General features: G+C 43.8%; 1 protein-coding gene across 1 annotated transcript in view; it reads right to left on the bottom strand.

Moving 5' to 3' along the window:
• Positions 1-15,441, bottom strand: part of LOC110306548 (nesprin-2) — a 209,014-nt gene that overhangs the window by 103,031 nt on the left and 90,542 nt on the right. The window contains exons 47-52 of the mRNA XM_029484925.1: positions 15,227-15,352; positions 11,505-11,636; positions 7,750-7,941; positions 7,074-7,148; positions 4,513-4,626; positions 3,794-3,910 (exon numbers count right to left, since the gene is read on the bottom strand). Coding sequence (XP_029340785.1) covers positions 3,794-3,910; positions 4,513-4,626; positions 7,074-7,148; positions 7,750-7,941; positions 11,505-11,636; positions 15,227-15,352 — 756 coding nt within the window. The remainder of the gene's footprint in view (positions 1-3,793; positions 3,911-4,512; positions 4,627-7,073; positions 7,149-7,749; positions 7,942-11,504; positions 11,637-15,226; positions 15,353-15,441) is intronic.

The following is a 15,441-nucleotide window of genomic DNA, read 5'->3' as shown; positions in this document are numbered from 1 at the left end:
TCACTGATCTGAAATAAAACCCCGGCTTCTTGAACTATAGTTGTTGTGACCCTCGATGAAGTCCCAGAACTGAACGTCCGCGTTAAGAAAAACCCCCCAACAATAAAAGGTTTCAAAAAAAAAAACTACCAAAAAAAAAAAAAAAAAAAAATCAAACATGAAATGAGGCCGGGGGATGGGTCGGTGGGTAAAGATGCTTGAGGTCCTCACAAGCATGAGGACCTGGGTCTGACCCCCAAGATCCACATAAAAAGCTGCATGCAGCAGTGTGGATCTGTAATCCCAGCACACTAGGGAGAGCCAGCAGGCAGATAGGACTGTCAGGAAGCTAGGCTGGAGAGCAGAGCAGCAGATGCAAGCTTCCACAACGCAGAAGCTGGACAACTCCTGGCAGAGAATGTCTCTGTACTTCTCAGTAAACTTCAATCCCTTGACTTTAAACAAACAAGAACAAACAAACAAGGAGGAAGGCAGGAACCAAGTTTCAGAAACTGTCCTGTTGTTTCCACGTATGCACCTAGGAATGCATGTTGCCCATGCATTGCAGTACATGGTTCAGATGCCTTGGATCTGAACACGCAACGTGCACTTTCTAATGTGCATGTCTGCACCATATGGAACAGCAACATATGCTCTTAAAACACCCAGATTCAATACCACAGAATGGTATAAAGTCCTTATTTTTACTGTACAACCGACCTTTTCTGATCTTAAAATAAAAAAGTAAGGCCAGGCAGTGGTGGCGCATACCTTTAATCCCAGCACTTGGGAGGCAGAGGCAGGCGGTTTTCTGAGTTTGAGGCCAGCCTGGTCTACAGAGTGAGTTCCAGGACAGCCTGGGCTACACAGAGAAACCTTGTCTTGAAACGCCCTCCCCCCCCACCAAAAAAAAGGAACGGTTTATGAACCAGAACTCCAGGAAAGAAGCGGTGCCTGCAGAGACCTATTGGCTGATTATAGAGATTGGCATGTTGCAGATCCAGGTCTAATGAACTCATCTCAGGCTATCTTTAGCAGCCCCCTTCCTCAATAGCAATCAAAACCCTAAAAGTGTCATCAGAAAGCATCTGAGGCCCATAGGAAAGCCCCCCATCTCTCTGTGACAGCCTCTCTGATGTTCTCACCAATGTATTTTGTTTGTTTGGATTTATGACTTTCTGTAATATGGGAAACAAAGATTTCTAATATTTTCCTACCATTAGTCCTTGGCATATTTCAAAAGTAGTTCATCTGTGAACCTGATTGTGTTAGAACATATACAAATTCATGGAGCTGGAACACACTGCTGAATAGTGAGTGACTCATCAAAGAAATCAAGAATAAAATAAAAATATTCCGAGAATCAAATAGAAATAAAACATAACATTCATTAAAAAGAAAGCCTATGAAATATAATGAAAGCAGTCCTAAGAAGAAGTCCAGTGCTTAACAGCACACATATAACACATGACTTAGTGTCATGAATTTCTGTTTTAAATATTTATTTTCATGCAAATGAGTCAGAACTGACTCAGAATTTTCCTAAGAGTACTGTAATTCTCATCTTTCCAGGGCTCTTAACTTCTAAAGTAAGGCACTGAAGCTATACAGGACTGATGGCATAGGCACTGAAGCTACACAGGACTGATGGCATGGGCTGTCATGTCTATGGCGCCCTCAGCTATCCTTCACTAGGGGTGTGGTCACCAGTGAGAAGGAAATGGCTCCAGGCAAGAGAAAGAAGAGCTTTGAGCTTTGGAGTCACCAAAGGGCTTTCCCTGCAGTAGCCAAAGGTGACATGTTACTGCTTTTTATCTCTCAAAAGCCTACCCAAGATCTGGGCATGGTAGTATAAGCCTGCAACCTAGCACTGGAAAAATTGAGTCAGGAACACTACATATCCAAGGTCAGCCTGATATATGGCAAGAATATTTCAAACAAACAAACAAAAACCAGAAACCAATCAACCAACCAACCAAGAGACCAACTAGCCAACCAACCAACCAACCAACCAAGAGACCGACCAAGAGACCAACCAGCCAGAGAACCCACAGAAGCTCTGCTAAGAAGCAAAGAGACACATCTAACTCACAGATGTTGTGCAGCCATCCAGCCACACAGTTAAACACTCAAGATTTTAAGTCAGGAGGCATTTATGCACTGGACTTCAAACTTAACTGTGACACCCAGAAACGATCAGGCTCTGGAGACATAATGGCTTTAGCCTCAACAACTCCATCTGTCAAGTAGTAGCTACCTAACATGGCTACTGTGAAGGTTAAGAAAGATAATATTAAAACCTCACTGTGTGGCCCACTGTAAGCATCACCTCAATTTATGGTACGTTCCCCTTCTCTCTCCTCCGAGTAACACATTCAGGGCAAAAGACAGTATAGAGCAACCACACAAGAGTACACACATTAAGTAGAATTTCTATTAGAGCCAAAACACAGCCAAAGCCGTGGACGTGGACACACACACACACACACACACGTCATACATATGCCACAGTAAGTGCATGAAAGTCGGATAATGATTTTGCAGACTAGTTCTCTCCTGCTTTTACAAAGGTTTAGGGGTTGAACTTATGTTGCCAGGTTGTATTGCAACTGCCTTTACACACTAAGCTGTTTTGTCGGCCCTACATCCCATTTTTAACCCAGTCTTAAAAAGAACAGACCATGAGTCCAAGAGATGGCTCAGTGTTTACACAGCTCTCGCTGCTTTGGCACAGAACCCAGCTTCAGTTCCCAGCACCAACATGCTGGCTAACAGTCAATCACCTGTAACTCCATTTTAGGGGACCCGATGCTCTCTTCTGGCCTCTGAGGGCAATGCAAGCAAGTAGTGCATAAACATGCATGCAGGCAAAACAGCCACATGTAAAATAAACATAAATAAACCTAAAACCCAAACCAAACAAGCAAAAAATAAATAAAAATAATAAAAAACAAAACAAAAACCCAGACCAATTCTGGCTTGCAAAATCAAACAAAAACCATAGAACAATGAAGCAGATCAAGGACTTTCCTGGACCTGTGCTTAGTACTGCCAGTGACTCTACAGCTGTGACATCTGTCACCTTGCTGGGCAACACTGTAAGAGAGATGGAAAGGATGGGAAGGGGGCAGAGGTGTGACAATGTGACAGTTACTGTTCATTTTTGTAAGAACAGAAAAAAAGAGATTGAGACAAAAGACAAAAAATGTGACCCCATATAGAAAGGGACTTCAAAAGTGTCCTGGGTCTCTTTTAGGGGCTCTTTACTGAACCCCTGGAGCTTCAGGGTCAAATAGCCGGCCTAACCTGGAAGCAGGGTCTGGGCAGTAAGGCTCTATGAGAAGGGCGGGGGTTTCAAACTAGGAAGTTAGAAGGGAAGGCTGTGGGGCAACTCCTTGCTCTCTTATTTAGTTCCCATGGTTTACTCTCTGAATCTGATCCCCTTTTGTAAACATAAGGTAGGTATTAACTTGCCTCGTGATCTTACGATTAAGCAACAAAGAACATAAAAGTGCTTTTTCTGAACAGGCCCTTGATCAATAAGTGCTTGTCTCCCATTTCATCGCCCCCGCGTGTTATACACACAGATTAAACACTTAACATTAACACGACGACTATTTCAGGCTGACAGTGGAAAAGTCAACAGCGGGTGGTCAAGCTTGCCGTGGGACAGGGGTTGACAGTGTTCATGACGATGCTGGCCTTCACAGGGAACGTCTCACTCAACACACACAGCATCACAGACATCAGATGGCCACGGGCAAGCCTGGGTGCCACTCTGGGAATCTGAGCAGCCCGGCTTGTGGGGCCTCACCTCGTCTGTTTGGCTGAGCCTCGGGGCTGGTTCTGGTCCTTCCTCCGTGCTTCCCCAGTCTGGGGCAATGATGCACACCATGGAGCTGTCACAGGTGCTAATTCTGCCATCTGCATCCTGTGGAGAACAGAATCAGTTCCTGGCCAGGCTTGCTGCCAGGAGGGGCCTCTTCCTCATCTGCGCTTTTACAGACACCCTGCTCCCAGGGGAAGTCAGGTGTGCTATTTTTAAAAGTTTTTTTTTTTATTAACTTTATTATTTGTACATGTGTGTATATATCTGTGTGAGTTTATGTCAGCCATACATGTATAGGGTTCTGTCAAACAAAACAAAACAAAACAAAACAAAACAAAACAAAACAAAAAAGCGAGGAAGGACTAGGCAAGGAAAGGCAACACTTCATGAATAGCCACACAGTATTTACTTAAAAATTACTGATTTTTTAAAAAAGTGTCCTCAATATACTCATGATCAATACATGGACCCGTATTTCAAAGCATCGTGCTGTATGTCCTAAATGTGTACAATTTTGTCAAAAATAAAATTGGTGGACGAATTTCCTGATCTAATCATTCTTTGTAACGAATCCTCTGATTTGCTGTCTCTCATCTTCAGTCTTCGTATGGGCTACTCTGAAGGCTTGGGGGTAAGGTGAACAGAGGAGCATGGGAAGACACTGAGGAGCTCCGACAAGCCCCATGAGTGACTTCCCTAGTTACCTGCACGATGGTGGCTGAGGAGGAGGAGGATGCCCCATCTCCTTCCAGGTCCTTGCCGTGCTTCCCCAGAAGAGACCAGGATGCAGACGGTGGCTCTGTTCTTCTATGTCCATCCTAAGACAATGCTCAATTGGTTAGCAAAGAGAAATATCTCCTTTTCATAACTGGAATCCTATTCATCTCCAAACAAGACTCAGCCTCCTGGGCAAGTTTGCTGCACGTCTTACTCTCCCTTCTACCCCACGTCAGTTGTATTTCTCACACTAAATCATGTCTCCAACTATGAATGCTTTTCTTGAGCCTAAAAAAAAAAATCTTAATTTTCTTTACTAAAGAGTAGTAAGTTCATGTCCCATACAGGAAATTTATAAAAGTTGTTTCAGAATTTAATGTTTTGGTAAATGTGATCTTGGATGATATTTCAAAAATAAGTCTGTTAGGTGTAAGAAAAAAAAAATTGCCCAAGCCCACTAACTGCGGGAAGACAAGTTAAACCAAGGCTTTGGCTCAGTGATTTGAGTTCTTATCTAGCACGTGAGAGGTTGATCTGGGGCTAAATCCACAGTGCTGCAAAATGAACGAATAAATGAATACATATGAATGAGAAAGTCTAGTAGACATCACATCTCTCATAATGGCTTTTAGTCAGAGCTGGAAAATGCCTAGCGCTGGAAAGGATGTGGAGGAATAGACTCATGGGTACTGTTCGGGATTACAAATGGAGAACAGCACAGAGGCATCTCAAAAAACTAAACTATAACACCACATGCTTCCACAATTCCACCACAGGCCACATGCCCAAAGGTTAGCTTGTAGAAGAGTAGTCTGTACTCTAGTGCTCACCGCAGCATCATTCACAACAACAGGTCATGGAATCAACCTTAGTGTCAGTTAGTAGATGAATGGTTAAAGAAAATGTGTATCTGCCAAGTGTGGTGGCACACGTGCCCTCAGTCCCAGCACTTGCGAGGCAGAGGCAGGTGGGTCTCTGTGAGGTGGAAGCAAGCCTTGTTTACAGAGTGAGTTCCAGGCCAGGCAGGGCTGCATAGTGAGACCCTGTCTAAACAACAAAGCAAAACAAAATGTGGTGGATATACCCAATGCAATACCATTTCACCATTTAAAAAACAAACAAACAAACAAACACATACAAAACCTTGGGGATTCTGTCATCTGTAGTGACACAGAGGAGGAACTAGAGAACATTAGCTTAAGTGAGATAACTAAGCCAGGCACAGGACCACAATCACGACATGGCATCACTTAAATGTCAAATGTAACAAAGTTGAAGTTGTCAAGACATAGCATAAAACAGGGTACAGTGGATAGAGGAGGATTAGAGAGACTTTGATCAAGGATGCAAATTTTCAGTTAGGCAGGAGGATAACAAACAAGAAATGCATTAGAAGTCATACACACTTTGAAACTTGCTTAGACAGAGGCTAGATGTTCTTATCACACAAAAATAAGAGTTTGTACGGAAATATATGTTAAGCTGAAGCACTAGGCACTGCACTGTGTGTCTCAGGAGCATGTGAATGTCTGAACTGGTAGTGTGTGTGTGTGTGTCTTCTTTGCTTGGGCCCTGGGTCCTCAGACTGTGAATTGAGGTTGTCTGGTGGTCAGAGTGCAAAGCAAACTGTCACCCTCACCCTGCAACTCCATGCTCTAGTGACACTCAATAGAACAAAGCGTCTGCTCTGTGTGACAACGGAGCCATCGGAATCTACAAAATGAGCAAAAAAAATGACTTGTCATTACACCTGAGTCACATAAGGCACACTCTGCTGCCAGCTTAGTCTTTGAGTATAAGCCTTAGTGTTACAAGTATGAGATGGAAATTGATACCAAGAAGGTCAAGTTGCTTTCAACCAGTTACAACGAAGCACTAAGAATCAGCTACATTAGTGGCAGACACAACTCATGTCCTTGATAATACTATCTAAAACAAAATCATGTCTCAACTATGCAAAATAATTATTAGCTAAACAAAACAAAACAAAAACAAACACACACACACACACACACACACACACACACACACACCAAGCCAAATACTCTCAGAGTTCCAGAGGAGGAATTCAGAAGTCTGTGTCTGACAGGGGACTCCTTTGCACCGGCAAATGCCCCTCGTCCGGGACAAAGTGGACTTAGATGAACTTAACAATGTTAATAACTGAATAAGTATTGCAGTCTTGATTTTAAAAAATTAAAAAATTAACATTAACTTTAAAAGCCTTAGGTTTTCATATGTTTTCTCTGACATTCACTTAGAGATCTGGTCCTAGCCAGTTCAAACAGCAAAACTGTTTTCCTGGGAGCTGGAGAGATGGCTCAGCAGTTCAGGGTTTTTAATGTACTGCTCTTGCAGGGACTGAGTTCGATTCCCAGCACCCATCCTGAGATCTGTAATCCAGTTCAAGAGGATAAGACATCCTGGCCTCTGAAGGGACCTAGCTTCATGTCCTGTGTATGTTTCCTGCCCCCATCCCTACACACAGATATCCAAAAATAATAAAATAAAATTTTTTTTTTTTAAAGGAGAAAAAGTTTTGCCTTACTTCACTCTTCACGGAGCTTTCTTCGGCCTCCTCCTTGACCACTGGCAGGAAAGACATGGAGTTTGTTCTGCTCAACTGAAAGGCACAGCACGGGAGCATTTGCAGTCAGGATGTGGACCAGCATCACATCCTGGCCTGGTTGCATTTCTATGTAGCTAAATCTTCACGCATTGTCCAATCTGTCCACCAACGCCCAAAGTCTCTGGGGCCTCATGCCTTTCAGTCTTTCAGCTAAGTCCAGCCTGCAGAGCCTCATTTGCATGATCCTCGAAGCCCCACCCCCTTTCTTGTGGCGCCTCCTCATTTGCATGATCCTTACGGCCCCGCCCCCAAAGAGCTGGAGTGCAGTTCTCGCGTGTGGACTCTCAGTGGTCTCAGGCACGGGACCACTTTGAGTCTTCAGTAAGATGACTGTTCTAAGGCTGATACTTCAAAGGTTCCCTCCCATCTGCTCGGGGAATTTCATAAGTGCGTTTTAGGTAACTCAGGCATAAGAATTCTGGGTTGGGTTCAGGGCAGACACACCCGGAAGATTTGTGCTCAGTAGTAAACAACTTCAAGTGGAGTATTTCCATTTAAGAAAAAAAAAATTCCTTTGCTCTGGAAAGAGATATCTCATCGGCTGTTTGCTCTCCCGTGGAATGTGGGGCCAGAATTAAGTGAAAGCCACACCTACCTTCCTTTCTGAAGCATCCCTCTCGGCCACTGTACACTCGGAGGCGCCTGCAGAGGGCTTGTCTCCTACTTCTTGCTGTTCTTGTTTCAGGTGCTCATGAAGGTTCAGTACAGCAGTCTTCAAGTCCACTAGCAGATCCTCCTTCTTCTGGTTTAGATTCAGAATCTGCTTTTCCAACCTTTCGATCTCTCCCTGTTCAGAAAGAGTTGTGGGCATCATTTGAGAGAAATCAGAGCGGCTTCTGGATGCTCCCAGGAGCCAGTTTCCTTCAGTACAAGGGATGTCCTGATCCAAGGCTACTGGACCCTGTAGCTACTTCACAGACCTTGTAAAGCAGAGCATCTGGGGGTTGAACAAAGCATGAGAACCTGTAACAAGGTCCACAGGTGACTGATGTACAGCCAGGGTGGGGAGCCAGGGCTGTAGTAGCTAACCACAGGACTCACAGAACCAGATTCCCGAGGCCAAGAACCACCAGACTGTACTTTGATGAACACATACTTCCCACTTTACGCACAGAATATTACAGGTACCTGTTCCCATGTTTCCCCAGGAGATTATTAAGATTATTATTATTATATGCAAGTAAGTTTTCCTAGATATGGAAAAGCCCACTGTCTGCCCATTCAGGTGATGGAATTATAGAACCTTAAGTTTTGTAGGAATTGTGGGTGACAGTTACCCTGACTCTCCAGTACCCCTTGTCTGAGCGCCTCTTCAGAAAGCCAGCATTCATTCCAAGTATCTCCCTAGCTGGGGTGTAGCTCCAGCAGCAGACTGCTTGCTTGCTTGCTTAGCGTGCATGTGGCTCCTAATTTTGTCTCAAGTACAAACATACTCATACAAGTGTGTTTCTAATGTATTCCTTAAAATCCCTCACTAGTCAATATTCTTAAATTCACTAAATTTTGTATGTATATATAAAAATGGATGCGTGTGCACATGAGTGTCATAGGTCAACCTCAGAGCTATCCATCCTTAAAAACAAACAAACACCCAGGGTCTTACTCACCCTGACTGGCTTGGAACTTACTATGTAGGTCAGGCTAGTTTCAGAATCAGAGATCTGGTTGTCTCTTCCTTCTGAGTGCTGGCATTAAAGACATGTGCTACCACACCTAGCCCATTATCTTATTTCTTTGAAACAGGTTCTTCCTTGCTAGAAACCCAATAAGTGAATTATGCTTACTGACCACCAAGTCCAGCGCCCGCCTCTCTCACCCCAGGGCTGAGATTACAAGCACATGCCACAACACTGGTCTTTCTTTGTTTTGCTTTCATATGGGTTCTGGAAATTGAAATGAGATTCAACAAGCACAGACACCAACTGAGCTACCTCCTGAGTCCCCAAGTCATTGGATTTTATGCCCAAGAAAGTAACATGTCACTATGAACAAGAGAGAGTTCTGAAGACTAGAGAAAGAAGGCAATTTCTGCCAAGGTGCAGCTCGTGAGGTGGGGCCAACCTCGGGCTTCCCAAAGACTCCTGGGTTCTGACATTTATTGTTAAACTAATACTCCTATTCTGTCTGCTCGGAGAGTTCTCTACTAGCAGAGTTAACTCTGAGTTGACTAGGTTTCATGTTCCACTTTCAATAAACACTAAACTTCAATAGGAGAGTCATAGACCCCCCAACAAAAGCAGTACCACAGCCATTAGGATAAATTCAGGAAAACAGCAACCAGTGATATGTAGGCTGGTAGGCACTGAGCTGCCATCTGCACTGTGGTACCCATAGCTCTCTGGGAGCCTTTAATGGGACCAGAGCTGAGGGACACTGTCTCTGAGGTTAATATCATTTCCATAATGCTATCAAAATGTTACTGCCTCTTTTTACTGTGTTGGTATTTAGACTGAGGGCACAAATGGATTGGCGGTAAACCCACAGGCACCTTTTATGAAACAAGGTAGGGGACACCAATTATTTATGGTAGGAAAAACTTGCCAGTCCCATTTAAGAATGTCCTTGATGAAGACAGGCTGCGGATAGCGGTAGAGTGCTTACCCAGCAAGCCCTGTGTTCAGTCCCCACACTGCATACCCCAAACACGTCTTTACTTCTCTGATGACAAAATGGAAGATGGACTGTAAAGCATTGCTGCGTCCCAAGCACGACAACTAAAAAGTACTTCTGGGAATGTGCACGCTGCCAACTGGACTGCCCTTCCTTTTTCTTTCAGAACATTATTTTTACAAAATTAAAACAGACAATGAGCTATACTTACACACTTAAATGAGATTCTTCAAGATTTTTCTCAAGAAATGGTGTTGTATAAGGACTATGGAAACGCATGAAATTTGGGAAGTAGTGCATGACTCAGACAACAGTCTTTAAATGACCCAGTATGACATAAGGTTGTGACTTGATGTGTTAGGAGATACAGCACAGACCCGGTTTATGGAAGGACCAAAACTAAGACTGAAGAATTAATCAATGAAGCCTTAGATCCCACTCTCAGGTAGCCCTAACTTGCCATTTGTTGAGTCTTAGTGTAGGGTTGTTGTTGTTGTTTAAATGCCCATGAAACTATGTAGCACATGCCTTTAATCCCAGCCCTCAGGAAGGCAGATACAGAGGAAAGCAGAACTTTGTGAGTTTGAGGGCAGCCTGGTCTACACAGTGTGGTCTTGTCTGCCATCATCCCTTCTAAAAGGTTGATCAGCAATCAAGTATGAAGAGTCTCATTTCCACGTGGGTGGTTACGATAGCAGTCTCAGCCTTGTTCCTGACAGTTTTATGCTCCCAGGTAAATCATCGTGGTTGGAAGTCTCACTTTTCCACTTCACAGATATCACAGTTTACATCAAATCCTCTGGTAGAGCTAAGGAAGAAGTTTACTTTTGGGGGGGGGGGTCAGTTCTATTTACCCCTTCTTTCTGACACACACCCATTGCCAGCCAGGTGTTCTGTCTTGGTGGTCCATTAGGGCTCATAAGAGCCATCGAGGAAACAACAATGTGTGCATGTGTGTTGTGTAATGAGCCCCAAAGACTCTCGTCCTATGTATAATTTCCTTTATTTGTACTCACACAACATAAGCTCTTTGCTGTCCTGAGTTATTAAGTACTTGAAGAAACTTGGTCCCCTAACCCTTCTGAGATGCTCATACTGGGCCTGCATTATCAATTCAGCAGTCATGGGCGATGTCTCCTGACTCATACTTTACCTTTCATATTAAGCAAGTTCCCCTCAGTCTCCCAGCTAGTAAATGCCTGGGAGGTTTGAGTATCACATTAACTGCCTGACTGTATTCATCAGGTGTTGGAAAATATGCAGTTCTCATGGCCTGGGCCTCTCTCACACCATTTTAATACAGATGTATCAATATAAAAACAAAAACTGAAAAGGCCCTACTCAGAGAGATTTATGGCAGTAAAAATACAGTCCTTTATTATATCAATGCTCAGAGTTTTACTACCAGCCTACCCAATCTGCCCAACCCCACATCAGCTTCTTGGGCACAGAGGAAATGCAAAGATGTGCCGTGCTATAGTGTGGGCACCCAAGAAGTCCTATCTGAGGATTCAGAAGCAAAGACCTACCCAGTTTCTGCAACTAGGTCTCAAGTCCAGGGGTTGCAATGGCAAATTAATGACACCACCCAACCACGGCATCACAAAGTAAGAATGGAAAGAACATGTTGGGGACAAAGAGATGTCAGGTACAACACTGTCACACTACAAGAGATTCTAGACACCAAGGATAAAGCAAGAGTCCATAAGATGGATGGATAGGCGAGTGGATGAGACATACCTGTAATGACGGCAGGTCGGCCACTTGGTTCTGTGACACATGTTCAGGGGAGATCTCATCTGAGTAGTTAGTTAACATCTGCTTCAGACTGTCTATTTCTTCATCACATTCAGCAGTCTGCTTTATGACAACCTAGAAAATAACACGTAGCCCCCAAAGAGTCACTGTCACCACCTAAGTAACACACAGGCTATTTCTATTATCCAGCCCATCCCAAGTTCCTCTAAATAGGAAACAGAAGCCTTTTTTTAAATAAAAAAACTTATATTATTATTCTGCATTTATTTGAGCATATATGGAAGGAGGAGCTGTACTGTCGGAGGTCAAAGGACAACTTGCAGGAGTCGATTCTCTTCTCCCATCTCGTGGATTCTTGGATCAAACTTAGGTTGCCAGGCATGGCAAGCAAGTGCCTTTCCCTGCTGAGTCACCTTGCAGGTCCCCAGAATATCTTTGTAGTCTATATTTGTTCTCTAAATAAGCAAAATTTCCTAACATAGTTATATTCTATATTCCAAATATTACCTGAATTTATATTTAAAATCTAGATGACAAAGTTTGCCACCCTGGAGCCTAACCTTTACATCTCACGAGACTCCAGGGCATCTCAGCAGGGCTGGAGGCACAAATCTAATTAAATGCTTCTTGGTTCTGATGTATTTCTTTCTTTTTAAAAAAAAAACTTTCATTTATTTATGTATAGATATTTTTAATGTATGAGTGCTCTGTCTGCATATATGCCCACATGCCAGAAGAGGATATCAGATCCCATATCAGATGGTTGTGAGCCACCATGTGGTTGCTGGGAATTGAACTCAGGAACTCTGGAAGAGCAGCCAGTGCTCTTAACCATTGAGCCATCTCTATAGCCCCACTCTTACATATTTCTAATCTAGGGGCCCCATTCAGGAAAACATTTTATAGCATGGTAATATAAAGTCCCTAAGTCTTATGAAATTATTGGTATGTCATGTACACCATTTAAGAAAGTTTCAGAAGGGCTGGTGAGATGGCGCAGTGGGTAAGAGCACCCAACTGCTCTTCCGAAGGTCCGAAGTTCAAATCCCAGCAACCACGTGGTGGCTCACAACCACCCGTAATGAGATCTAATGCCCTCTTCTGGTGTGTCTGAAGAAGACAGCTACAGTGTACTTACATATAATAAATAAATAAATAAATCTTAAAAAATTAAAAAAAAAAAAAAAAGAAAGTTTCAGAATTGTGTGTGTGCCCTCACACAGACACATGGGCTCCTTCTGCCTCTCCGTGGGTTCTAGGGACCAAACTCGGGTTACCAGGCTTGTAAGGCAAGCTCCTTTACCTATTGAGCTGTCTTGCCAACCAATGTATTTACCGTGCTAACATGATATGCATGTGGCACTTTCTATATACCGTGGTGGCATGCCTGATCCTGAATGCACTGAGCACATTATGTGATATTATGGTGAATTTTTCCAATACAGGAATCCTCCCTGCTGCCCTTTAGAGTTGGCGATGCACATTTCATGAGTAATGGTCAGAAGCTTCCAGAGCACCAGGAGTTTGAAGAATGACACAAAGCTAACCGGAACATGCCGTGGACTGTAATGTTCAGGGAAGAAAGCTCAGATTTGTTTGTAGACGAAATGAAACAAAGTTTTTTGTTTTTGTTTGTTTGTTTTTTTGAGACAGGGTTTCTCTGTGTAGCCCTGGCTGTCCTGGAACTCACTCTGTAGACCAGGCTGGCCTCGAACTCAGAAATCCGCCTGCCTCTGCCCCCCAAGTGCTGGGATTAAAGGCGTGCGCCACCACGCCCGGCTATGAAACAAAGTTTGATGAAATATTAGAAACAGAAACAGGCTTCAAAAGCAACTCTTAGTATTTCTTTGGTGTGCATCATACTGAAGCAAAATGTCTTTTGAAATGACATGGGTCCTGTCCTATAGTACATAATCCTTCTTGGTATTTAAATAAAATTATTTAACCAATAGTTCTGGCTGCTGGTTAGAAATGAGAAACTATATTCACTGCACATACCTGTTCTCCAGCTCACAGAAATGAATGACATCCCATTATGCCCCATAGAAGTCATTTGTCTTATTTTCCACAATAGGGGGACTTGTCCCACTCAAGTGGGAACTAAAGGAAATGTCCTTTATTCCAATATTTTTTCATTACCAATGGCTTACTTGCTTTGAAATATATGAGGGGCTCATGTGATTCCAACCCACACAGTAAGATGGGAAATGTTCACAGCACAGTTTGATGCCTAACTTGACCCCTCCACCTGTCCCCCTTTTCTTCTTGAAGAGGCCACTTTAAAGCATAATTAGGGTTATTTTCCTTTGCTGGCCAGAGGCCCAGTAAGATAGAAGAGATTAAAAATGGTCCATGAAATCTGATACTTTTTACTTCACTTACAAACTACTTTTTAAAAAGGTACAGTGGCTGCTAGGTCACTTTCCCTTCTGTTGGTATTAGGAGAGAAATGACAGTTGATTAGCAGTCAGGACAGAGGGCAGAGGGTTGTTAAACTTCAAGTCAGGGAGAATAGGGTTCCCCAACTTTAGAGGAACAGGATGCCCACTTCAATGCAAAGAGAGTTTTTGAAGTAAGAAGATACAGCCCTTTCTGAAGCAAGAGACACAGAGTCTCTGCCCAGTATGGCTGTGGGGTTCAAGGGTCTTTTAATGATTTATGTTCTATGGGAGTGGCCTAGGAATATAAACTCTGATGATTCTGGCTTGAGAATGGTAGAGTAATAAAACTTACAGAGGGGAGGGGAACCCTCCTGAGAGGGATGAGAAAATGGCAGAACAAAACGGCCCCCAAGATGGAAAAACACCAGAAGATTCTACAGCTAAAATCCTGCCTCATTGCACAGGAACTAACCCTGACACAAGGGACCTCTTTGGTCCTCCATTGAAGCTTTGGACACAGCTCTCCCTGAGATGGTAAATGGCCCCAGGCTACCTATGCCCCGTGTTGGGGAACACACTGAGCATTTAATCCACAGGAAGAGGAAGTGATTGAAGTGGACCAGGAGACTGCTTTGTGGTGCTTACTTTACAGGTCTGCAGCCTCCAGAGGCTGGAGGGCCTTGATCAGGTTTGAGTTCTCTTTCCCTTGCTTCACACACATAGGTCCTTAACTGCAGAACAAAGAAGCACAACAGACCACAGACCACTGATGCTCTCAACCAGAGCAAAGGTAAGACTCCCAGGAGAGGGTGTGGGGGGAGCAGGAGTGTATTTACTTATTTAAACTAAACGCCACCTCTTGAGGAACAACTGCTTTCAATTAAACTTGAAAACTAAAAAGGGGTTGTTTGTTTGTTTTTGTTTGTCAACTTGACATAAGCCAGGGTCATCTGGGGAAGAGGGAACCTCCACAAGACTGACCCATAGGTAAGCCTGTAGGGTATTTTCTTGGTTGGTGCTTCATGGGGGAGGGCCCAGCCTAGAGGGGGCAGTGCCACCCCTGGGCTCGGTCCTGGATAGTATACAAAAGCTGGCTGAGCAAGGCAGTAAGTAGTGTCTCTATGGCCTCTGCTTCAGCTCTTGCCTCCAGGTTCCCGCCCAGGCTTTCCTCAATGGACTATGACCCAGGATACGCAAGGCTAAGTAAACCTTCTCTCCCCAAGCCCTTTACCACAGCAATTGAAGCCAAGCGACAAGAAGGACGCAAGCAACCTTCTACTGGACTTTTCCTGTATTAAGTTGACTCTTGTCCTAGCCGCTCACCTTCAGTAACTCGTTTTGTTCCTGAGTGACATTTTCCAAGAGTTTCACATCCTGTAAAAGCTGGCTTGTCCTCTGAAACACAGGCAGGGGTTGGGTTCCCGTCTGGGGTAGCCTCAGTTCCACTTGGTAAGTCATTATCTCTGCAATAGTCTTCTTCATGGGATGGATGTTTTCAAGTATGACCTTCACAGCAGCGAGGAAGCCCAGCCGAGGAA

The sequence above is a fragment of the Mus caroli genome, chromosome 12, assembly GCF_900094665.2.
Source record: "Mus caroli chromosome 12, CAROLI_EIJ_v1.1, whole genome shotgun sequence".
Lineage (NCBI taxonomy): Eukaryota > Metazoa > Chordata > Mammalia > Rodentia > Muridae > Mus > Mus caroli.
The sequence above is the reverse complement of the archived record's forward strand: the minus strand, read 5'-3'. Positions and strand labels throughout refer to the sequence as shown.